We start from the raw sequence: 25339 nt of genomic DNA on the forward strand, positions 1-25339 counted from the left end.
AAATAATATAAAGATATTGTGCCAGTAGAGATGGTTCCTGGTTCTCTAAGCAGGACTCAGTCCACAGTAGAAATACAGACTGCAGCTGTTATTCATGTGCAGGTGTTTGTTAAACAGGTAACAGGCTACAGAGAGGAAACACTGCTGCTCTGATAACTCTGTTTCTTTATTACTATTAGATCAGTTCAGACATAAACAGCTGTTGAAGCCAACTGACAGCTGATCCAGCTGTTATCAGCTGCTGCTGTCATCAGAAACGGACGTCGCTTCACGAGACGCTTCAGAGGAAACGACGTCTCATGTCTCTAAAAACATATTTACTCGTTTCCTCTCTCCTCGAGTCTTTTCCTCGCCTCCTCCGCTCGCATCTCCCGGGGGCGGGACTAAGACGCGAGTCGAGGAGTCGAGGAGCCGAGGAGTCGAGGAGTCAAGCCGTATAAAAGCACTAATGGGAAAGACCCTGTGTATTCATGTCTCCTCCACTGTTGTTCCTACATGTAGGATGTGATGGTTGGTCTTTGTGGTATTTGTCCCGCCCCTCCTCCATTGGGATTGGACGGCTGGGTAAAAAGTGACGGTGACGAGTGCAGCGTTTTACCCAAATCTTTTCTACTCTCTGCGACCATAAAAAAACATCAAACGCGCAGCGCTCAGCTCAGAATAGACGCTCAGCAACTCATCACGCTGCTGGCGTTTGTAGCAGAGTGTAAATACGCGGCACTCTCATTGCAAAGAATTCAAAAAAGAAAAAATGTGAACGTAGCGGTTGTGGCGGTTGCTTGTCATCCCCTGCGGTTAGCTCGGCAGTAGTGCAGCATTGTAATATTGCGTTTATTGCGACAGCCCTACTCAGAACCCTGCTCACCTTCCCTCAGGGCATCCTTTATGATTGGCTCCCCCTTTGTGACATCATCAGGTGTGGCCATGAATAACATCCGCTCCCTGACTGGTGGATTTCTATCATCAGGGGCGGGATTACAGTCACCCAGGTCTCTGAAGATGTGGACCTTCTCCTCCAATAAAGAGATGATCTGCTCATCTTTCCTTCGTAGAAGCTCTGGAAAAAAACACGAATGAAAGCATGAAGGACATTAATGTTACCGTGTAACCGTGTAAAAAATCTATCATCTAACAATAGAATAGAATACAATAGAATACAATATGGGTGGGTGGTCACCTCGGATCTCCTTCGCTCTGTTCTCCTGCTGCCTCCTGTCTTCTTCGGTCTCACTGGGAACTCCCTCGTCCTCGTCTTTCTCCCTGTCGACACACAAAAACACCCTCAGTGTGACGTTCAAATATTATCCAACGAGTTTTATTCGCCGTCCAAACAAAGACCTCTTTGAAAAACACAACTTTCAAATTGCTTCAGTGCATCATGTCCGAGCAGTGTCTGCTGGGATAATCGGACTCTTCATCTTGGACCAGTTCACAGGACTGTGAAGCTTTCTGTCCACTTCGGTTTGTTCTTTGCACATATGACACATTTCAGTCCACAGTGGTATTTTTCAACCTGAACCTTATTTCACAAGTTTTTGTGTCTAAGTGACTAATGGGGACAACAATTTATGAAATTGGTCCAGTACTGAAGGAGAGCGCTGTAGACCTTTTGCTTTCTGTTTGTTATTGGGTCAAGTGACTTGTTGCTGGAAGACAACGGTGGAAACATGAGTGAGAGTTAGAGAGAGGAGTGCCACGGGACACCGGTGTTGTCCCCCGATTGTCTCATTTCATTTTGACTTTATTCTCAACATTTCAACTTTATCCTTATGCTAATACTGAAAGTTTGACCTTATTCTCGATATTTTGACTTTATTCTTGAAATGCAAAATCCAAAACAAAATCTGCCTCTTCATGTTTTTCCCGCATGCCTGGCCTTTATACTCTTCTGTACTGGAGAGCTAATCACTTCGGTCCCACTGAACATTAACAGTGATGAACACGTCATCATACAGAGTGGGCCTTTATCCTAACAGAACAGTGTTTGGAGATGTAGTTTACACAGAACAGCTAAGTACTGAATAGAACTCAGGTGGTGTTTGGTTCTTCCAATAAAAGAAGTCTGATGTCATTTGGCACAATAACAATAACAACATAATGTGTGTGTGTGTGTGTGCGTGTGTGTGTGTCCTCACATGCAGTGCATGGCGTCCTGTATAATGGCCCTCCATGTGTTGCGCTCCTCCTTGCTGCTGGCCAACACCTCCACCATCTCTGGTCTCTCTATACCAGCTGTGATCAGAAAGAGACCTGCAGGACACATCACATCAATCAGTTTCCATTTACCCCATTCACTGATTCATATCAATACAATCACAGGTGCGTTGGTATCATACTGTCTGAAAATCCAGCCTGAACAACTGAACAATTTAAAGTTTAAGAAATGGATTGAAAGCAAAGAAGCCTGACCTCGCTCCTCATTGGCCACTTCTCGGACTATCAGATTCTGTAAAGAGATGACTGTAGAGCGCTGGTCCTGAAGATAAAGAGTTCCACATCAAACTCAATCTTTGTGGGAATATATACTATATACTGTATACTGTATATAGTATATATACATGGATGGAATGAGTAGATACTGTATATATAAATGAAATATATATTTTGCAGCATGCTACTTACCAATGAGGCAAAGACATATTTCTGGTCTTTTTCCTGAAGAAAGACCAACACGTCAGACAGGAGCATGGCCTGGACATCTGGAACACAAAGAAACAAAGATGATTGTAACATCCTGAAGACACTGGTTCACAACTTGTCTTCGTTTTCTCCCTTCAGAACAAAGCAACGAATGCGTGTGTTTAAAGATGCACGAAGACCGCAAACATGTTGTACCTTTGAGTCGTCCAGCAGAGTTCTTCAGCTGCAGCGCTCCGTCATGCAGCATCTTCCTCCCTCTGATCAGGTCCTCTTTAGCAAACATCTGACCACCTTTCATCCTCATGATGGACTTACTGTCGGTGCGACTGGAGAGCACAGAAAACATAATCCATGTTTACCTTTCAGGCACGTATCTCTTGTCCACACTGAATTACAAAGGTGGTGCATCGGTGAAACACGATTTGGACTGAGAGGTTCCAGCTGATCCACCTGATTCACTCTGGGAACTCTTGTTCTTATAATGTGACCGGTGGGCTACCTCCGGGTCTGAGAAGTAAGCCACTGTGGAAGTGCCTTAAACTTGCATTCTTTCTAATATCCAGCAGGGGGCGACTCCTCTGTTTGTATAGAAGTCTATGAGAAAATGAGTCTACTTCTCTCTTGATTTATTCCCTCAGTAAACATTGTAAACGTGAGTTTATGGTCTCAATCTCTAGTTTCAAGTCTTCTTCAATACAGCATGATGTTCATTTAGTAAATTATGGTCCCATTTAGAGTCAGATAGACCATAAAGCAGGGGATGCTTTAGGGCGGGGCTACCTGCTGATTGACAGGTCGCTACCACGGTGTTGTCCGGTCTGGGAGTTGACTGTATTTTCTTATTATAACTTTAACCCTTTCACTGTGTGTTTTCACTTCATCAAAGTTAATTAGAACCTTTTTGGTCGCCTGAAAATGTCGTACTCAGCGTTCGGTTGTGCTTAGCTCCTCCCTCTCTGTCACTTCTGATTGCAAAAAAACAACATGGCGACGGCCAAAATGCTGAACTCGATGCTTCAAAGTGGCAGTCCACAAATGAATGGGTGGCGTCACGGTGACTACATCCACTTCTTATATACAGTCTATAGTGTAAATGTAAAGGTTGATGCTCAATAAAAAGGCACTGAATAAATATATATAACCTAGGCTGAGCAGAGTGTGCGGTCTCTGGCTCTGTTGAGGAAATATTCTTACACCTACAGTATTCTCCTTATTAAACAGAAAAATACACCCGTACAGCTTCTGAATACAAGTTTCTCTCATCCACCAAACTAAGACAGGGTTAACTGCCTTGTTCACTCATCGTAAAACCCACTTCATTCAAATTCGTCTTGGTTACCTCTATTCTATAAAAGAGACACACGTCTGACGTTGGATGTGTGTCCACGCCGTAACTGTGGATTAAGGGTTTATTTTGACCAAACCAGAGTTGGTGATTTTTGGAGTCGTGGAATACCGTCTCTACATGCTGTTCCCCCCCACTGTCTCTCTCTCTGCCTGCTGTGCAGCAGCTGAGCGGCTCTCGTTCTTTGGAGGCAGACCATTAAAATAGCTCAGTTAGTCAGTTCACTGTGTGACAATAGTGAGGAGTCAGCAGTCAATGGACGGTATAAGACAGTCAATAAAAGATGTTAGCAATAAAATATGTTTTCAAAACATGTGACTCACTGCAACCACCTGAGGTCCTTCAGCAAACACTCATTAATGAGCACAAGAAATGATAGAATCTAATATTAGGCTGATGGGTCCAGCTGTATGCGAGATTAGCCGTGGACAGACAGACATTCATTGTTCTCTGACACAACCATAGACTGTATATAAGAAGTGCACGTAGTCACCGTGACATTTTGTGTTGGTTTGTGGACTGCAGTGTTGAAGCCTTGAGTTCAGCATTTTGGCCGTCGGTTCCAATTAACTTTGATGAAGTGAAAACACACAGTGAAAGGGTTAAAGTTGTAAGAAGAAAATACGGACAACTCCCAGACCGGACAACGCCGTGGTAGCGACCTGTCAATCACAAGGTAGCCCCGCCCTAAAGCATCCCCTGCTTTATGGTCTAAACTCATGTTTACAATGTTTACTGAGGTAATAAATCAAGAGAGAAGTAGGATCATTTTCTCATAGACTTCTATACAAACAGAGGAGTCGCCCCCTGCTGGCTGGTAGACAGAATGCACGTTTAGGTACTTCAGCTTTGGCTTCACTTCTCAGACCCGGAGGTATCCTACTGATTAACACATGTATTGTCGAAAATATAGACTTGAAGCTTAAAGGGACTGTTTGTAAAAATCAGAAATTGGTTGTAACAGCGACACCTGTGGCCGTTAAGTCAATGAAAGTTAGTGTCCTGTTGCTCGCGCTCGCCCGTGTGCACGTGCTATGTGAATGTGAGCGAGCATCCATCAACACAGTGAGGCGACACGCGTCAGCTAAAAGCACAATATCACTCTATATTTCAGCTGCTTGGCAGTAATGTTAGCTGACCAGACGAAGGTCTCTCCATAAATCAATGCTGATCCTAGTGATGGCTTTTCCTGCCTCAGCCTCCCGACCGCGGCCGGAGAGAACAGGGGAGACGCCGGAGTTTTGGTCGGAGACGATAACGTTTCTTCACAAGACACGGGAAACCTCTGTTGGTCTGGAGGAGCTGCAGCAGTTATTTCTACACAAACGTCTACTGTACATTCACTAGATATTCTCAGAGCTAAACTAACTCTTCTGCAGTGTGGAGTGTGGGCACATGCACGTGAGCTGGAGCGAGCTGAGTGCAGGCAGGCAGAGGAGCAGAGTACAGCAGAGACTCCGGCCCTGGAGACCAAAGCTACGGTCTCCTCCGCGTACTCCGACCGCGGCCAACATTGTTTAACAGACGGGCTTCACTAGATACAACCAAGAGGTTTTGGTGCTTCACTGTAGTTTGTGTTGGAGTCTGAGTCTGAACAGCGTAGCCACACGCGAGCGCGCATGGGACACCGACCAGCAATGATTTATACGTGGAAGAAGTTACAAACAGTCCCTTTAAATAAATGCTTCAGGTCGTGGTTACGCTGGGAGAAGCAGCTAAGACGTGAGCTTGCACGGAGCCGGTATTCATTCAATCAAACATTACAGCATTGGTCACTGCAGACACATCTGGCAGAGATCTGCACTCTCCTGAGTGCCCTTTTGCTTAATTGGACATTTGACTGTGCAGGTATTTTAGAAAAAAATGATTGTCTGTCTCATTATTATAATACAGAACCCTTTGTTTCTATTGTCTGAAAGGTTCGTAGAAATCTTAGAACTACTCAGCAGTAGACAGGAGGAAAAGAAAATCAGATAGTTACAGGCCAATTTAGTAGCTGTTCCGGCATTTTTATCATATCACATGATCCTCATCAGCTACCACTGGACTTGATGTGTGCAGTATTTTTGTTGGGGAGGATGTCAGACCCCCAGAACAGTATTTTAATCTGTACATTCCATTCTGTATATTTTACCGTCATAGTCTGAACTTCCTTGACGAGCTAAATCCTTCCCATCTGCTGATCTAGGAGCTGATACATACAGTGTGTAGTTTTAGTCAGACTGGTGTACCTGTAGACCTCTCTCAGTCTGTGTTTCTTCTCCTGCTCGTTGACTTTACTGTCCACAGCCGCGATCAGCTCCTTCACACAGCGCAGAGCTTCACGCACACAGCCGTGGTCTTCATCAGAGTCTGTTAGAGCAGAGAAGCACCACATTAAACACATCCAACACATCTCCTGTACTGTACTATGACCCTAGGGGTCAGTATGGTCCATTTATCATACACTGAACTATTAAAGGAACAGTGTGTCGGTGCGCTATCTAGTGTTGAGGTTGCAGATTACATCTTCTCCCGTGTGCCAAGTGAGTAGAGCCCCGTTTCAACCGCAGGAACCTTCCTCCAGAACTAAGAACCTTTTGAGGAACTCTTTGTGTTTCGCCCGCAGGGACCAGGGTCTAAATTAAGTTCCGGGGACATTTTACCCCCCAAAAAGCCCCTGGTTGGGGGGGGGGGGTAGTACTTTCTGAAATTACTGGAACTTTCGGGGTGGAGTTTGCAGGGATGACGGTCGCTGATTGGTGAAACAGACACACAGCACCGCTGCTTCAACTGTACCGCTTCATTCATTAACAAGGAAGTACTCTAGTATCGGATTAGGACCATTTTAGGACAAGAGGAGGACATTTCTCTGTGTATGATAACATTAAAAGTAAAGTCAGGCTCTGCTGTCGGCTTCCTGACTCATTAAAAAAAGATAGAGAGAAAAAGAGAGAGAGATCTGGAGGTCGAGCGGTAATGGTAGAAGAGAGAGAGAGACGTAGCGCGGCGGTGCTGTAAATGAGAGAAAGAAGTTATTTTCTGTTGTTTTCTCTGCGTTAACGTTAAAAATCACAAATAAATAACCATCAAACTCTCAACAGATGATTTACTGAGGAGACAGACGCTCTTAGTTTCATTTCATTCATTACATCCAACGTGCAGCAGTAGATATATATACAGCAGTAGATATATATACAGCAGTAGATATATACAGCAGTAGATATATGCAGCAGTAGATACATGCAGCAGTAGATACATGCAGCAGTAGATATATGCAGCAGTAGATATATGCAGCAGTAGATACATGCAGCAGTAGATACATGCAGCAGTAGATATATGCAGCAGTAAATGTTTTTTTTCCAGTATGTATTTTAGAGTAAACAGGCGACACACTGAGCTGCAGGCTGCAGAGTGAGTTTACTGATGTGACCACCAGCAGCCCTCATCACATGTCATGTTGCTTTTTCATACGTCAGCAGACTGATTTACCTAATCTCTGTAGGTCTTTAGACAGCGTTGGAAACGTAGACAACAGTGGGCCGAAGGAACCTTTTAGTTCCATGAAAAGTAGTTCCAGGGACTAAAAGTCCCGGCTTAGGGTTGCTATGGTGACTGACGTGAAAACGGGAATGTCCCTCTCTACACCCAGTTGTTTTAAGAGTAGAGTGCTCAGAGTGTGTGTGTATGTGGGAAGTGAGCTGTGAAGCAAGAGAGAGAGAGAGCGGCGGCGAGGGGAGCAAGTAACGTTATCGACTCCGACCCGAGCAGGAAAAGTTAACAGAGTTTGGTTTGTCTGTTCTGGGCTACTGTAGAAACATCTTATTATTAGATGATTATACACTAAAGAAAACATACTTATTAATATTGTATTCCAGTTCTGCCAATAGATCCCCCTAAATGTTACACACTGGTCCTTCAAGTAGGCAGTTCCATGTTCTCTGTGGGTAATCACTAATGACAGAGTTCACAATGCTTACACAGATGTTTGATTTGTCCTTTTCATAATCTAACTGTGTAACATGAATTATAGCATCATTACCATCTTCAGTCACTGCGCAGTTTTTACATTGATTCCAAATAAACAATTCAATGTCGTCCACGGGAACACTGAAACCCTGTTCCTTTGAGGGACTGGTAACAGGACGTGTCTCGGTCCGTACCTTTAGTGTGCTGTAGTATCCTCTGGATGAGGACGGGATACTTGGTGATCCTCTGTGTGACCAACAAAATGCACTCTGGGATACTGAGCCTCCGCACAATGCTGCTGCTCATTGTTCTCTGCACAAACACAAAGACAGAGTCACACACCATGTGGATGAACCACAGCACAGTTACATACTGTAAATCATTTATATATACTGTATATATATATATATAAACTGTATATAGAAAGGAGCTGGTGTGAGATGAGCGCTGACCTTGATGAAAGCCTGGAAGCGTTTATCTTTGGCGTGCAGGTCTTTATACAGATTGACAGCTTCGTTGTGGCGACTGCAGAACTTCCCATAAACCTTCTTCATACGATCAGCACTGCAGTCTGAAAACTGAGTTTAAAAACAATATATATTTACTAAAGCTATTCTATTTAAACTCTTTTCAATGCACAAATTCAAGAAACTGGCGGCATTACAGTTGACTGGAATTGTACCATATGTGATTACATGTAATTGAAACATTGAAACAAGAGGAAGGAAAAATTGAATTCTAAACTGACTTATTAACTTAACTTATTAATAACTTGGCACTATGATTGACACTTGGCCTATATGAATAAATTGAAATATTAATAAATCTCATATTTTACTGCATTAAATAGCTGCAACTGTATTTTAGTTGTAAATGCGGTTGTTTCTAGGATTTGACGGCATTCGGAGCTACACCTCTTCCTGATCGTCTCAGTTTCTCCCAGTCAGGATGTCCTAACCTGCTCCACGCGTTAGCCAACAGGCTAAGCGACGTGTCGCTTGTTTGAAAAAACGCTCTCCCTTGGTCTATTTAAGCAAAGTTTCACGCACCTCCAACCTATTTCCACCGGTCAAAAGGACGCTGACAGTAACTGATCAATATCACTCTCTCTATTAATAGATAGTGACATCACTCGTAGTATATCTGGACACTTTGCCAGAGTTCACTTGGTCGCTGTATGTTAGGAAGAGGTGTCACGTGAATTTCTTGCTCAAATTGAAATATTTCAACTCCCGCAAATACGTGAATGAAGCGCATTCGCGTCTATCCGCCTGTTTGCATTAACATTGTATGCAGTAGCGCCGTGCAAAAGGTTCGCTTAGCACTTAGTGTGATCCCTGGACCCCGACGGAGGCCCTTCATCTTTTATAAACGAGCTCTATTACTCTATTTTGATGCTTTTTTTATGGCACCTAATTGAATTCATAGTACAAAAAAGTTGCATATCAAATTATTTTCTAGTGAATTAGAAAATGGTGGATGGGTATCACTGCTCGAAACTTCACACCAGGGCGACGGTTGGCCATCAGCCAGTTTGGGGCCGTCAGTGAGCGTCTGTCTAGTTTTCACGGTGTGTCCTTCACCGTCGGCTCTAGTCTGCCCCTGTCTGAGTTTTTTTGGCCGATTCAGCATGTTGAATCAGTGGCGGCGCCCGTCGGTGAGAGAAATCACTCTGATTGGCTGTTCAGATTAAACCAATCAGTGCATGAGAAGAGAAACAGAAGTGAGGAAAACAAGCCAATGAGTAAAGTCAAGAGGACACACAGAAGACTCTTCTCATTGTTCATCTTCATCTCATCTGATCATTCCAACACACAGATATCTTCACAGCAACATGAACATCTGGAATGAAGCTCAGCGGTGAGTGAGAGTGGTGTGAAAATGGTCAACAGACGCCGCTTTGTTTCATGTACGTATCATAACAACGGCTTGTATACCCTCCGTCCTCACTCTTCCTCTTTTTGAATGATGAATACAGACTACCGCCTCCTGCTGGTGTGGAGAGTGTTCTGCTCTCACCAGGAGCAGAACGTATGTGCTGACTGGCCGTCAGCTGCTGTCTTTGCGGTGTTCTCAAGGGCAACTTGTCGGCCAAGACAAAGGTAACGTGAGGCTATGCAACAGTCGTCCTTCATCACCGCTAGTTCTCTGATGACGGCTTGGTGTGTCTGGGCCTTTAAGGCCCTTTCTCTTCTCGTGCACTGATTGGTTTAAGCTGAACAGCCAATCAGAGCCAATCAACATGCTGAATCTGCTGAAAAGCCTCAGACACGGGCAGACTAGAGCCGACGGTGAAGGACACACCGTAAAAACTAGACAGACAGACGACCAATTATTGATCTCTTCAGTCATTTTCAATAAGAAGAGAAGAACAACTTTTTAAAAATAATGCAGGTACAATTAACAGCAGAGTGCTCCAATGAAACGGTCTCTCTACCTTCTGATCGCTCTGGGAGTCAAACAAACTCATAAATCCTTAAAACCTTTATGTCTAAACTTATCACAAGAGTCTATTATGTTTCATCCTCTCCTTCAGGCTCACCTGGCTGAGCAGGACGTCCCCGATGCTGCAGATGAGGAAGCTGCTGTTGTTTTGTCCTCCAGTTGATGACGCTCTCTTTCTCTCCAGGAGCAGGGTGAGGAGATGTGTGTGTGTGTCCAACAGGTCGTCCAAAACAGGGAAAATCTACAGAAAATGATCAATAGACTAGTCCTTAATGTGCGTATTTTAATAATGGTTTTCTTAATAGTATTGTTTGTATGTACAGTATGTCCATAGGTGAAACCACTCCTCAGCACATTCATCACCTTGTCCAGAGTGTGAGTGTCGAGCTGCAGCTCCTTCTGAAGGCCTTTGTAGTACACTTCAGACATGATCTTCAGTGTCCTCACATGGTGGAACTCCGTCTGGTACAACTCTGTGGAGTGACAGGACTCTTATCTCCACATGTATTTACACGGACCGTTTATCTTCCTTCCAAAAGCAGTTGTAACATATCGTACCGTAGATGACGTCTTGTTTCTTGATTTCATCTTTCTTCAACATTTTCAAGAACTTCTTGTCCATTGTGCCGCTCCAAGAATCAGCTTCCAGGTCTTTCATGTCACACTCAAACTCTCCCATCAGCTGACTGTCCATCATCTCAGTACCTTCGCACACGCACACGCACACGCACACACACACACACACACACACACACACACACACACACACAGACAGAGAGAAGAATCAGAAGGGCAACATCAGAGACACAATTTTCTGTTGATCAGCTGTGTCAGAACATACGGTGCCTTCAGATGGGGTTGTGTTTACCGTGTTTATGAGTTGGGCCCACATGAACGCCCCCCTCATGTCGTATTCACGACCTCGGAAGTGGAAAGTTTCTGAAAGTTTCTGAAATTTCCGAGTTCACGACTTGTGACGTTTTTTTTCATGTTGTAATGGTGGAAGTTATGGAAGTTCATTTTTCGGTGCATAATAAGTTAATATATTGTAGTTTTAGTGGTATATTGTTTTTCTTTGTAATTCTATAATATGTCTGAGGAAAGTGTTGATATTCCTAATGGCCTCATCTTTCTCCTCTGTCATCATATCTTTGCATTTCCTGCCATATGTTACCAACTTGCTTGCTTGCTAAATTGTGAGCCTCTGTGGCTTCTAGACGCCGACAGTAACGTTAATATTGCTGTTGCTTAGCAGCGGTGTTCTCACCACTTAACCACTTGAACGCCGAGCATATCGTGTACACGACTTCTGGTGTTGTAAACACAAGCTCACCAGTTTCATTTGAAGGCACCAATAGCCTGTATATAAAGATGGACGACATGACAGCTCCCCAAAAGTGAAGCCAAAACATCTGGATGGCCCCCTGGTGGCTGGCTGCAGTATAGCTCATAAGCCCCGCCTCCTCCATGTTAGCAGATGGGACATGAACCAAACTAAAAAGTCAAATTACACGTCAAATACATTTTTCCCAAAGATGGTTTCTGTCATTTTAGGTAGTTCTGATAACGCTGATGTTTGTTCAAGTCTTCTTTTTGTGAGAAGTTTGGTTATAAGGAGTTATTTGATGCTATAAAAAGGGGGTGAGAAATCATGATTGACAGCTGCTCTGAGTGAAGCAGTCGCAGAGCCGGAGACTCTGGAATTGTACGAAGAGTAGAAAAGTGGAAAGGACATGTAACTTTAACTTTCCATAACCATGATTGTCTGTTTCAAACATAAAGATCTGTAAATAAAGATCTTTATATGGAGTCTACGGTTCATACAGTCACTGACTGCTGTCGCTAGGTAGCTTAGCACTATCTCTACTGGTAAGCCAGCGTTGTCGCATCATCGTGTGTGTTCATATCAGACAGGCGGATGACGTTTCTGAAACACGAATCACGAGTCTGTGTAATAAAACATTAGATATTATATCATAGTTGTTGCACGCTCACAGTAGCCGCTGTCTCATGAGACCATCTCGTAGACAGACACTTTGTTTCCCTGTTGACGGATGGCTATATTTTACACATTTACTTATTACAACACAAAAGTCTATTATAAAATGAATGGGAACATGTGGTTATCTGCTGTATTCTCCTGTGGGGTGTTTTCGTGTAATGTTATTATTATTATTATTATTATTATTAATATTATTATTATGATTATGATTATTATGATTATTATTAATAATAAAACAGTGTGATAGATAAGTCTGATGCAGCTCAGGACTGTGTGTCTAGTTGTTCTAGTCATAAATCAGAAATAAACATGAATTGATTAATTAAAATCAATTATAAAAGTGTATAAGGGTTTAGAACATGATGATAGCAGTATCTGATGGTCATCCCCATGCTCTGTTATGTTTCATAAGTTGTTGCAGCAGTTTCATTGGTTGAAACCATTTGTTACACAGATTTGGTGCTAAATTTAACCATTTTTTACCACTGGAGAATTAATAAAAATGATCAATAATCCCTCCATAATACCACATTAAGACACCAAGACCTTGAGGAACACCATAGAAAAAGCTATGCTGTGATTTGGGATCAAAAACTTTTGACATTTGGAGATTTCTGCATTTTTCTGTGATTGGATGGCGAGCACTTCTGTTGTGTAAACTGCTCAGAAACCCCCTCATTGTCAATCTAGCTAGGCAAGCCATCCATCCTCTGAATGCTCTAGGTCTCTAGTCTGATCCATCCATCCTCTGAATGCTCTAGGTCTCTAGTTTGATCCATCCATCCTCTGAATGCTCTAGGTCTCTAGTCTGATCCATCCATCCTCTGAATGCTCTAGGTCTCTAGTCTGATCCATCCATCCTCTGAATGCTCTAGGTCTCTAGTTTGTGGCTGTAAAGTTTCATGAGGCTGTGATTATCCTAGAGGTCACCACTGGTCATTTTATACATGGAGGTCAATGAAATGGCTCCTATGGGGACTAACATCATCACACATGAATACAATTACGATTTAGCCTCCTTCCCGACAAGCTAGTATGATGTTTTCTAGTTTCAGAAGACGTCTGTAGCTTCACTGTAGCTCTAGAACTGAACCTGCTACAGCCTCTGAAAGACAGTAAAGTCGGTCTCAGGGGGTTAATTAATCTATTTTTAGGAAAGCTTTCATACTATAAAGAACACACCACCGCATGCATAAAGTCTGAGTAAAAAACGTTTACTGAATCTGTATTTATCAAAGTCGCTGTAAAATCCAACATAATAGCTCTACTTTGAGAGGGAGCATCTCTCTGCATATAAGTATTGGCGAGTTAATCGTTGCATGTTAACTACTAATTAAAAATGGATTCAATGTTTTTGAGAATCAATACTGTATCACAAAACATAATATTGCAATATTCGATTTTTCTGATATTTTCCTACACCCCTACTGGGTACCCATGCCTGTACATGTGCAGAACCGATCGAGCAGCCGGGACAGATTGGGGATATTTTGGCTTCATTTTAGTACAGTGGGAGGAAGTGGAGACATGTTGCCCATCTACATATACAGTCCATGTGTCAGACACACAGAAATACCAGTTCTTCTACTTGTTTTCACAATGTGTGTGTGTGTTGTGTGTGCGTGTGAGTGGACGGTACCTTCATCGGTGAGTGACTCAGTCGAGGCATTGACTTTGCTCCCCTGATGGAGAGAGTCGGTGGACTGGGACAGAAACTTCAGGCCTTTCAGTGGAACATCATCTAACCTACAAGGAACAAAGCCATGAACAGGTCTCACTCTCTACAGATAACAACCACAACCTTTAGTTCTATAGTGTACACCGGTCAGCCATAACATTCAGACCACTGACAGGTGAAGTGATTAACATGAATTATCTGGTTACCATGGCACCTGGCAGTGGGGGGGGGGGGGGGGGGGGGTATATTAGACAGCCAGTGAACATTTTGAACTTTGAACTTTGTGTTAGAAGCAGAAAAAATGGTCCAGCGTAAAGATGTGAGGGACTTTGACAAGGACCAGATAGTGCTGTCTAGACAACCAGGTCAGAGCATCTCCAGAACTGCAGCTCTTGTGGGATGTTCCCGGTCTGCAGTGGTCAGGACCTACCAAAAGTGGTCCAAGGAAGGAGAACCGGTGAACCGGCGACAGGGTCAGACCCGAGGCTCATTGATGCATGTGTGGAGCGAAGGCTGGCCCGTGTTGTCTGATCCAATAGAAGAGCTACTGGAGCTCAAACTGCTGAAAGAGTTAATGCTGGTTCTGATAGAAAGGTGTCAGAACACACAGTGAGGAGCAGTTTGTTGAGTATGGGGACCGGTCAGGGTGTCCACGCTGACCTAATGTTATGGCTGATCGGTGAAGCAAGAGAGAGAGAGCGGCGGCGACAGGAACGAGTAACGTTATCAACTTCGACCCAAGCAGGACAAGTTAACAGAGTTTGGTTTGTCTGTTCTGGGCTACTGTAGAAACATGGAGGACTCTGTGGAGAGGACCTGCTCCTTATGTAGATATAAACGGTTCATTGTAAGCTAACGAAAACACAACCATTCTTATTTTCAGGTGATATACACTAAAGAAAACATACTTATTATATTCAATTTCTGCCAATAGATTCCCCTTATTGTTACACACATACAGTAGATGTATTTCTCGTAGATACCACACTGGCCCCTTCAGCCTGTTGCTGCGATACTGGATAAAAAGCATTACAACGTCTACATTTCTCAACCGATTTCAATGAGTTGTTTTTATATTCAAGGATTTATGATCTATGAGGAGTAGAAAAAGACAGTTTTGTCTCCAGTTACTTAACATTTTGATACTAGGCTATAATCGCTGCTAGACGCTCCAAAGAGCGGGTATCTTGTAGATGCCGTTAGGATCACCGGAGGACACCGGAGGACACCGGAGGACACCGGAGGACACAGAGACACATGATTTTTTTCAGATTACCTGTCTCATGTAATACTGTCAGGATATAGCGACCGTTTCATAAAAATAACTGGTTTTAATAATATTTTCTCCATTTCTACCTACTGCATCTTTAATACTGTAATATTGATGATGTGAAAAATTCTCCGGTGATCCATGAACTGGAGGCAGTAACGTAACTTTACTGAACCGTTTTTCACCAAAAGTTTTTTTTGTGGGGGGGATCCAGCCTACAGTACTCCTCGTAGATTATAAACGCTTGAATAAAAAAACGACTCAATGAAGTTGGTTGAGAAATATTGTAGTGCTTTTTATCCAGAAAAACAGCAGCTCAGTCCTGACCTTCCCACCATGGCAGCGACCTTGACATACGATCCAAATAATACAGCATCTACATATGTATATATATAAACTGGATAAACAAAGTTTGGAAACTTGTGTTTGGTGGATTATTTCTCTGTTGTTACAATGCTAATTGTCATTGTATTTTACATGGTTGGAAAGCCTGTTTATTTACCTTCGCAATGATGTCCAACTTGTAAGGATCATGCATTTGTGGGATGAGCAGCACAGCTGATTATGTGGGGAGCGCCCAAGAAAAATTTGCCAAAATGCTCCATCAATGGTAAACAGTGTATTCTCCTGTTGGTGTTGACTCTTGTTTTGAGTTGTTTGGTGGATTGGATGATTGAACTCTCTATCAGTAACAAGGAACAAACAAGACATATTGATTGATTGAATCCACCGTCAGGAGCCTCAGTAGCGGTGGAAGATCCATACACAGCCACAACAGCCTGGCACCTCCTCCTCATGCTGGTCACCAACCTGGTCACACGTTGCTGTGGGATGGCGTTCCATTCCTCAACCAACATTGGTTGTGTTGGTCACTCTAACACGTACAGCACGCCCAAGCTGATCCTACAAGTGTTGAATTGGGTTGAGGTGTGAACCCTTGGCAGGCCGTTCCATTCTCTCTACTCCCACATTGTGGAGGCAGTCTGTGATAACCCTGGCTCTGTGGGGGCGAGCGTTGTCATCTTGGAGGATGAAGTTAGGTCCCAGATTGTGGAGATATGGGATCGCCACTAGCTGCAGAATCTCATCCTGATATCTCACTGCATTGAGATGGCCTTCAATGATGACAAGCCTTGTTTTGCCAGTGAGGGAGATGCAGCCCCCACACCATGACACTGCCCCCACCAAAAGCTGTTACTCCATCCGTTCAACAATCAGCATAGCGTTCTCCACGTCGTCTCCATACTTTCACCCTGCCATCCAACTTTGGCAGACAGAACCTGGACTCATCACTGAACATGACATTCCCCCACATATTCAGGTTCCATTGTCTGTGTTGTCGACACCAGCGCCAATGGGCCTGACGGAGAAGGGCAGTCATTGCAGGCTTCCTGGTAGCCTTATGAGAATACACTGTTTACCATTGACGGAGCATTTTGGAAAAATTTTCTTGGGCGCTACCCACATAATCAGCTGTGCTGCTCATCCCACAAATGCATGATCCTTACAAGTTGGACATCATTGCAAAGGTAAATAAATAGGCTTTCCAACCATGTAAAATACAATGACCATTAGCATTGTAACAACAGAGAAATAATCCACCAAACACAAGTTTCCAAACTTTGTTTTTCCAGTATATATATATATATATATATATATATACAGTATATATATATATCTATGGTTACACACTGTCCCTTTAACATACATAAATAACATTAACGGTTTTGATAGGGATACCCTAAATGTGTCAGTCTGTTCTGTGTGTGTGTGTGTGTGTGTGTGTGTGTGTGTGTGTGTGTGTGTGTGTGTGTGTGTGTGTGTGTGTGTGAGAGAGGTTTCTCACCCTGCTATGTTGCTGGTGGAGATGCTCTTGGCCAGGTTGCTGTGTGGGTTGAAGATACTGGGGTGTCTCCGTGGAAACATTAAAGGAAGCGGCTCGTCGGGGGAGGTTGTTGTGGACCAGCGTTCCCGTGACGATGAGGAGGAGGTGGATGATACAGATGATGCTGAAGATGTCGCTAGATAGAAACATCAAAGTGCACATTTAGGACCTACTATACCAGTAGTAGGTAGACGTCCATGCCTGGTTTATTAGGAAATAAATTTGTCATTTATCAACAGATCTTTGACAAAGTCAAACTAATACTGTGCCCCCCTCCCTTATAATGACAATCGGAGCCTGTCAGTGGTAATAACAAGCACTTTTAGTGGACGTACATCGACGGAGCACAATTGCCTTGAAGGATTACATTGCAGTCCGTTTTGTTGCTGTCGTCTGCAACGCTCTCCCTCAATACTGGACCAGACCACTCCTCACTAATCAACATGCTCGTCATTAATCCGGTCAGCTGCACATGGTGCTGGTGCTAACATCTCAACACTAACGGCAGCAGAATCATACTGATTGAAACTGGATGATTATGTTACTATTTGCATATTCTGTCAATAAGAACTGTAAAGTAAAAGTAAAGGAGGGCTTTAGGGAGTGGGATAACGGGCCCGTTGTGTGATGGATTCAATGAAAACAACAAAAACAAAAACAGTTATGATGGTAACGATGGTCAAGGTAGAGTTGATGTTCGTTGAGGTTTATTCCAACAATCAGACAACACGTGGAGTGTGAGCCAAAAATCAAATCAATCATTTGAATCCATGTCTGTCCAGTTAGGAACAGGCTGCTCAGTCAGTTCAAGCCCTGCTGGGTGGAAGGTCACTCATCACTTTCTGTCTCGTTGCTTAACGAGAGTCTGCTATTTGTATTTGTTGTGTTCTTACATTTACTCCTCATGTTAGTAGCTGACCCAGGAACAGCTTCTGGCACCAGCGACTGCTGCTGGAAGCAAACACAGGTCAACATGAGTGTAACAGAGTATGTTCATTGTAAGGTTCTAAGACTCCCGTTGATCAGCAGAATATACTGTATGTTAGTATGTATGTATGTATGTATGTATACTGTACCAAATAAAAGGTACCAACTTAATATGTGCTCTGTTATGTATAAGGGTCCATTGTTTTGTTTTTACTGATCGGATTTAAAAAAAAAAAATTCAATTTAAAAAAGAAAAAAAAGAAGAAGCTGATTTTATTTTAACCAATTTTCATCTGGACTTTAAGTCTGGATTAAGTTGTTGTGTTTCCTGCTGCAAGAAGACACTGATTATAAATAAATAAATAAATAAATATTTATTTATTTTTGTATGTTACACGTTGGACCTTTTCTGTCAAATTAAAAGTGATTAATTCAAACATACATTTAGAGAAATAATAATAATAAGTGTATATCAGACCTACCTTAGTTTTGTTCTTTGTACAGACAGACAGACTCTCTCTGCAGCACTTATGGACATGGGCGCCACAGTCTATGAACAACACATTATGATCATTAGCAACAAGCATTTTCTACCGACTGCCTGATTTCTATTTTTAAAATCAGTAAAGAAATCAACGATCATCGAAGGCAACTACAGGAAGTTCAAAAGGAGTGAAATCATTCATTAGTGTCAAAGTTATGGGACACTTGGAGATTGACTTCTACACTTGTAATATGTGGATGGACAGATGTGAGGGCCTCAGTAACTGCTGCTGCAGACAGTCTGGCTTTATTAATTATCAATAATAATAATGAACGTTTTCCTACAGGTAGACTTCAGAAGAGACTCCTCCTTCAGAGAAATCAGAAAGATTCATAAATGAGCAAATGTCACCAGGTTCTGCTTTATTTCTGCCAGGATGGAAATGAAAGTGTTCTTTCTACAAACTCCATGACTGTAGTGTTGACACTGGGTGTGGATATGTACTGTGAGAAACAAAGTGTTAAAGGGAAATGAGAAAGACACGTCACAGTGAAACTACATAAGGAAATGACTACAAGAGGAAGAGGAGGAGGAATAAAAAGAGGGAGGGAGGAGAGAGTGGGAATGGTCAGATGAGACAGAGGAGAAAATAAATCTTGCCTGGCTCTCAGACAACAAGAGGGAAGGAAGGAGAAAGGAAAAAGAGGTGTGAGTGAGTCTTACTGTTGCAGAGGAAAGTTTCCTTATTGTGCAGAAGTTTGGAGCAGTGCTGACATGCTGTGGAAGGAGACGGACTGACTGGGATGAAGAGATGACCGTTGGCACTCTTCTTTTCTCTCTCTTTACTCTCTCGCTCCCTCTCTCCTTTCCTTTCCTTCTCCTTCTCCTGTAGGCAATAAAAGAGAGAGAAACAATACAGAATATATTCAGAGAAAATAACATGCTGTGAATATCTGGTTTTGTCTCATCAAATCATTTCAACTCAAGCTCTTTTCTATCATTCTCATTTAAAGCTAGGGTAGGTAATGTATTTTAGAGACCTTTTTTATTTTTTGAAATTATCTTTACAATCAATAAACCATATATAATATATAAAATATATAAAATATTCTCTTCCTCGTAGCACTTGTTTTGATATTTTGGATATTTTGGAGTGCCTGGATTGCCTTTCTGTTTATCCAGATGTTTTTCCCCGTTTTCCAAAAGTACCGACACGTTTCTGCCTTACGACTGAACACACACAGCAACCACTTATCTCTCTTTCCAATTATGAAATGTGACTTAGGACGAGCACTTCTCCTTGTCATTAACACGTTGTTTACTTTACACCCGATTGGCATGGAATCAGCTGCTTAATGGTCTAATATGGGGGGGAATATGAATCACTTAGTGATAATGTTAACGTTACTAAACATTAGCTTTTAGCTAAGTTAGCTTAGCTAACATTCTAACAATGTTAGAGGGTTATCTGTTTTGGGAACTAGCAATCAGCGATAACTTTGACTTAGAACTCAGCTGTTCCGTTGCTTGGTAGCTAACGGTAAAGTTAGCTAGTTCACTCACTTTCTGTAGTTTGAGTTGACTCATAAGTAAAAAATCAATCTCTCATCTACTCTATCTATACTGACATGTGGAAAGTGACACATGTGGACAGTGACCTCATCCGACACAGTGTCTCCTCTCCACCTCACAGAGCGACTGAACCTCTTACTCAGCATGGCTGTAACTGTCCTCCTGTCTCCTTCTCTCTCCTGTCTGTCCCTCTATACTCCGTCTGTCTGTCTGTCTGTCTGTCTGTCTCTCTATACTCCGTCCGTCTGTCTGTCTCTCCTCTTCTAATCCTCAGTGTGAATCCTCTCTTTCTCTGTCTGAGCATCCTGTTGTCGTCTTTTTTGTTGTAGTCATTATGTACAAGCTGCTGCTGTTGCTGTTGCTGTTGCTGCTGCTGTTGCTGCTGCTGCTGCTGCTGCTCGTCGGTCTGCTTTCAAATCAGGAAGTGAGCTATAGCATCTAACATCTACACACACACACACACACACACACACACAAAGTTCCTCTTTCACTGTCTGTCTGTCATCTTCAAGCCACCACTTCGACATACACCCCCAAAACTGTATGTTGGTATCTGGTGACAAAAATTCCTATTTCATGATGCATCATTAAATGTAGGATTATTAAAGTTTAGAAACATTTCTCTTTATTGTTTTCTTCTATTCTTTAAATGAGTTGTTAATGTGGTTTTGGATATTTTCGCTTGGTAAATATTCTTGTCTCATTCAGTGATTTGAATATTTAGTTTCACTTCAGTTTTTATTTTGTTTCAGTTCTAATTGTGGTTCGCTGGGTAGGGGTCATATTCTTCTAGAGATATAATGATGGAGGACCTGGGATCAGTTGTATTTGGGATGCGTAAATGAAATGTACAAGCTCACATGACACTAACCTGAATTCAGACATGATCACAAATTGGCCCCCAATGATTGCATGATGACAAGTACTGTATATTTGGCTGTGGCATCGATAATAGAGTTGTGTAGAGATGACCTATTTTATGAACGGAGTTCTTCAAGTGGTCAGTTTATCAGTGATCAGTTTCAGCCCTACATTCTGCTCATCAGACTGAATTCATTAATAATAGTGAATCAAAGAGCAAATCTCTATTTAAATGTAGTTGTTTAAAGCTTCAGTAGGCAGTACATTTTTGGCATCATTGGGCAAAAATTCCATAATAACCTTTCAGCATATTGTAATTCAAGTGTTCTGAGAGAAAACTAGACTTCTGCTCCTCCTCATGGCTCTGTTTTCAGGCTTTAGAACATCTAGCCTGTGACGGGAGACTTTGACCAATCACAGGTCATTTCAGAGAGAGAGCGTTCCTATTGGCTGTGCTCCGGTCATGTGACCGGAACTTGGCGTTCTTGCCGGTCGGAGTTCGCGAGTGATTGACAGCTGCTCAGAGACGGCAGCTGGACAGCAGACCTCAGATCAGCTCTGACAGCTTGTTTTCCTCCAGTCTGTGAAATCTTGTAGATGCTGTTAGGAGCACCGGAGGACACCGGAGGACACCGGAGGACACAGAGGAACATGATATTTTTCAGATTACCTGTCTCATGTACTACTGTCAGGATTAAGCGACCGTTTTATAAAAATAACTTTTGAATCATATTTGCTCCAATCTGTCTACTTCAGCTTCAAGGAAGACTGAGCTTGTGTATCATCTACTAACAACGCACCAATCCAAAGTGCATTTTGTATGTACGTGTCATTGACCAAGCAGTAGTTAGTGATTCAAATACATGTTTATCGTAGGGGTCGAAGAAAATATATAAGAAAATCGAATATCGCAATTTTATGTTTTGTGACACTGTATCGATTTTTAATTAATAGTTTACATGCAAAGATGAACTCAGTCAATACTTTATTTCATTAGCATAGAGATGCACCCTCTCAGTGCATGTGCCCTCTCAAAGCAGAGCTTTAAGGACTGATAAATATAGATCCCTCTGTTCTGACTGCACTAAAGAGTCAACCTTTAGGTGTTATGTATGAAGTCATCTGGAGGGAAACCACAGAGCTGTTTCAACTTCCTATTATGAGCTGCTGCTGATGTTGCAGGATCGACTGCACCGATGTATCCTGCTGTGTGTGTGTGTGTGTGTGTGTGTGTGTGTGTGTGTGTGTGTGTGTGTGTGTGATAATGGTGAGGACCTTCAACATGTTTTCCACAGAGTCTCTCACCGTACACACTGTTAGTGGACGCTGGGGGCTGGGACATAGTCACTGTGTTTTTCCTCTTATCTAAACCAAGCAGTCACTGTCTCCATCATAGGCAAACCATTACAAGGCTTTTATTGTGAAGCAGCTACGGCTTCCTGTAGCCTGATCAAACAACATCAGTAAACTGCTAAATGGTTGGTGCGCATCTCAGCTGCACTCACAAACAAACACATTCCTTCACCATTAGTGTGAGAATGCTGTATTGCATGTCCTGATCAGAACCAAGGCTCTGGAGATAGACATATCCTCCGATGGAATTTAAAACCCACTCACACACACAGGTGATACTGGACAGTGTAAATAAATGTAACTTGACTTGACTGTACAGCTGATAACAATACAACCACATGCGTGAGAAAATAAATCAACACCATCACAGCTCTAGTGTGAATTTTGAACATGCACAGTTGAAGATTTGCTAGTGTGTGCACTCTGCAGTAACTTGATGTTCTCACCTTGCCTTTCTTGGTCATCTTACTGCGGAGGTAGCTGAACGTCCGACTGATTTTAGGCCCTCCTTTTCCCTCGGTGTCGCTCCGCAGGGGGCCCGGCTCCTCCTCTGAAATACTGACAAACATACACACCATTGAAGCCACTTTCCTCTAATACACAGAACAAAGAGGAGTGAAGTCTGCTCATTTTGATCTAATTGAATACTTTAATCTCATTACTTCTCTCAGTGATGCAGCAGTGCAACATGTTACATTTTGATTTAAAGTAATTCCATTACAGTTACTGGCCTGGTGGAAATTGCATTACTGCACTAAAAACTAGAATTACCACCCTGCAGTTGTATTCCTCCCCCAACCAGTCAAGTTACAGTTTACATCCATGTCTGTCCAAAATCACGTCATCATTTTATCCAGTTAGACATTTGTGTGAAATTGTCATAATTAGCACATGAATTCTTGAGTTATAGCCCAAAACGTGTTTTGTGAGATTTCAATGACCTTGACCTTTGACCCACCAAACTCTAATCATTTCATCCCAGGCGACAACCTCCGTGTCTGAAATGTGAAGCCAATGCGGAGGTGACTTATGCCTTCTTACTGTAGAAGTCTGATTGTATAGAAGTCTATGAGAAAATGATCCTACTTCTCTCTTGATTTATTACCTCAGTAAACATTGTCAACATGAGTTTATGGTCTCAATCTCTAGTTTCAAGTCTTCTTCAATACAGCATGATGTTCATTTAGTAAATGATGGTCCCATTTAGAGTCACATAGACCATAAAGCAGGGGATGCTTTAGGGCGGGGCTACATTGTGATTGACAGGTCACTACCACGGCGTTGTCCGGTCTGAGAGTTGTCAACTTTGTTTTCAACTTAGGACTTTAACCTTTTAACAGTGTGTTTTCAGTCCATGAAAGTTAAATGTAACATTTTGGTTGATGTCTTGGGTCCAAAAAGCCAAGATGGCGACGGCCGAAATGCCAAACTTGAGGCTTCAAAACTGTAGTCCACAAACCAATGGGTGACGTCACGGTGACTACGTCCACTTCTTCTATACAGCCTACGGTTCATCCTTGAGTCCAAGTGGACGTTTGTGCCAGATGTAATGAAATTCCCTCCAGGTGTTCCTGAGATATCGCGTTCACCAGAATGGGACAGACGTGAGGTCACGGTGACCTTTGACCACCGAATTTTAATCAGTTCATCCTTGAGTCCAAGTGGACATTTGTGCCAGGTGTGAAGAAATCCCCTGAAGGGGTTCCTGAGATATCGCGTTCACGGGAACGGACGGACAGACGGACAACTTGAAAACATATTTCCTCCGGCTGTTGTGGAGGTAAAATGAAATCTCAGCCGAATTATGGAACCATGCCTTGAATTACAGTTTGTTTCAATGTTTGGAAAGCAGTTGTCTTCAGCTGAGAGAGTGTGGTTTAGAATGTAAAAAGACAAAAGCATAACTATGTCTAACAACACAGTAACTTCATTTTAGCTTTATCAGTTTCCCTTCTTACCTGTATTCCAGTGACCCAGAGTTACTGGGGAATGAGCTCATCCCTACAGGAAGCAAAGAGGAAAGACATCATCTGATTAGTGTATAAAGCCAAATTAAATCTGGTCCAGCAAAATGGCAGGTCAAGTATAGTGATAAAGTGCTGATATACAGTATGAGTAAAGATGTTAACACAAAGTTGACCAGGGGAAACAAAGAGGGAAAGACTCCAGAATATTACCTGTAGTGAAAAACAACAACAGGAAACCAACTGTCCATGTAGCAATTACAAAAATGTATATGTTTTCCGTCCCATACAGCTACAAACAGTAGGCAGAGAAATTTACAAGTACCTCCAACAATCTGATTAACATCAGGCCTGTAATGACGAGTAGACCAAGGTCAGTATACTCATGTCAATGGCATCTTTTCAAATCATTTTTACATGTCAATCAATTCAAATATTTAATTGTGATTAATCGCATGATTGTCCATAGTTTATTACGATTAATTTGCAAATTAATCTCACATTTTGTATCTGTTCTAAATGTACCTTAAAGGGAGATTTTTATTTAATCCTCTTATCAACATGGGAGTGGACAAATATGCTGCTTTATGCAAACATATGTATATATTTATTATTGTAAATCAATGAACAACACAAAACAATGACAGATATTGATCCAGAAACCCTCACAGGTACTGCATTTAGCATAAAACAATATGCTCCAATCATAACATGGCAAACTGCAGTCCAACAGGCAACAACAGCTGTCAGTGTGTCAGTGTGCTGACTTGACTATGACTTGCCCCAAACTGCATGTGATTATCATAAAGTGGGCATGTCTGTAAAGGGGAGACTCGTGGGTACCCAGAGAACCCATTTACATTCACTGATCTGGAGGTCAGAGGTCAAAGGACCCTTTGAAAAGGACCATGACAGTCTTTCCTCTCAAAATGTAGCGTAAGTTTGTAGAGTTATTTAACCTCCTT

The 25339-nt window shown here is 42.4% G+C and overlaps 1 protein-coding gene across 13 annotated transcripts in view; it reads right to left on the reverse strand.

Annotated features, from left to right (window-relative positions):
• Positions 1–25339, reverse strand: part of LOC141766908 (uncharacterized) — a 155341-nt gene that overhangs the window by 17135 nt on the left and 112867 nt on the right. For 12 of the 13 annotated variants that reach the window (XM_074634091.1, XM_074634090.1, XM_074634088.1 and 9 more), the window contains 19 exons: positions 24369–24411; positions 22857–22968; positions 19348–19510; positions 18623–18690; positions 18107–18164; positions 17175–17349; positions 14020–14126; positions 10937–11083; positions 10742–10851; positions 10476–10619; positions 8386–8511; positions 8128–8245; positions 6217–6337; positions 2836–2966; positions 2623–2699; positions 2410–2476; positions 2136–2250; positions 1178–1260; positions 866–1057 (listed from right to left, as the gene is read on the reverse strand). In XM_074634091.1, coding sequence (XP_074490192.1) covers positions 866–1057; positions 1178–1260; positions 2136–2250; positions 2410–2476; positions 2623–2699; positions 2836–2966; positions 6217–6337; positions 8128–8245; positions 8386–8511; positions 10476–10619; positions 10742–10851; positions 10937–11083; positions 14020–14126; positions 17175–17349; positions 18107–18164; positions 18623–18690; positions 19348–19510; positions 22857–22968; positions 24369–24411 — 2157 coding nt within the window. The remainder of the gene's footprint in view (positions 1–865; positions 1058–1177; positions 1261–2135; positions 2251–2409; positions 2477–2622; positions 2700–2835; positions 2967–6216; positions 6338–8127; positions 8246–8385; positions 8512–10475; positions 10620–10741; positions 10852–10936; positions 11084–14019; positions 14127–17174; positions 17350–18106; positions 18165–18622; positions 18691–19347; positions 19511–22856; positions 22969–24368; positions 24412–25339) is intronic. The other variant, XM_074634079.1, reaches the window with a different exon arrangement.

This window comes from Sebastes fasciatus, chromosome 4 (assembly GCF_043250625.1).
Source record: "Sebastes fasciatus isolate fSebFas1 chromosome 4, fSebFas1.pri, whole genome shotgun sequence".
Taxonomy (NCBI): Eukaryota; Metazoa; Chordata; class Actinopteri; order Perciformes; family Sebastidae; genus Sebastes; species Sebastes fasciatus.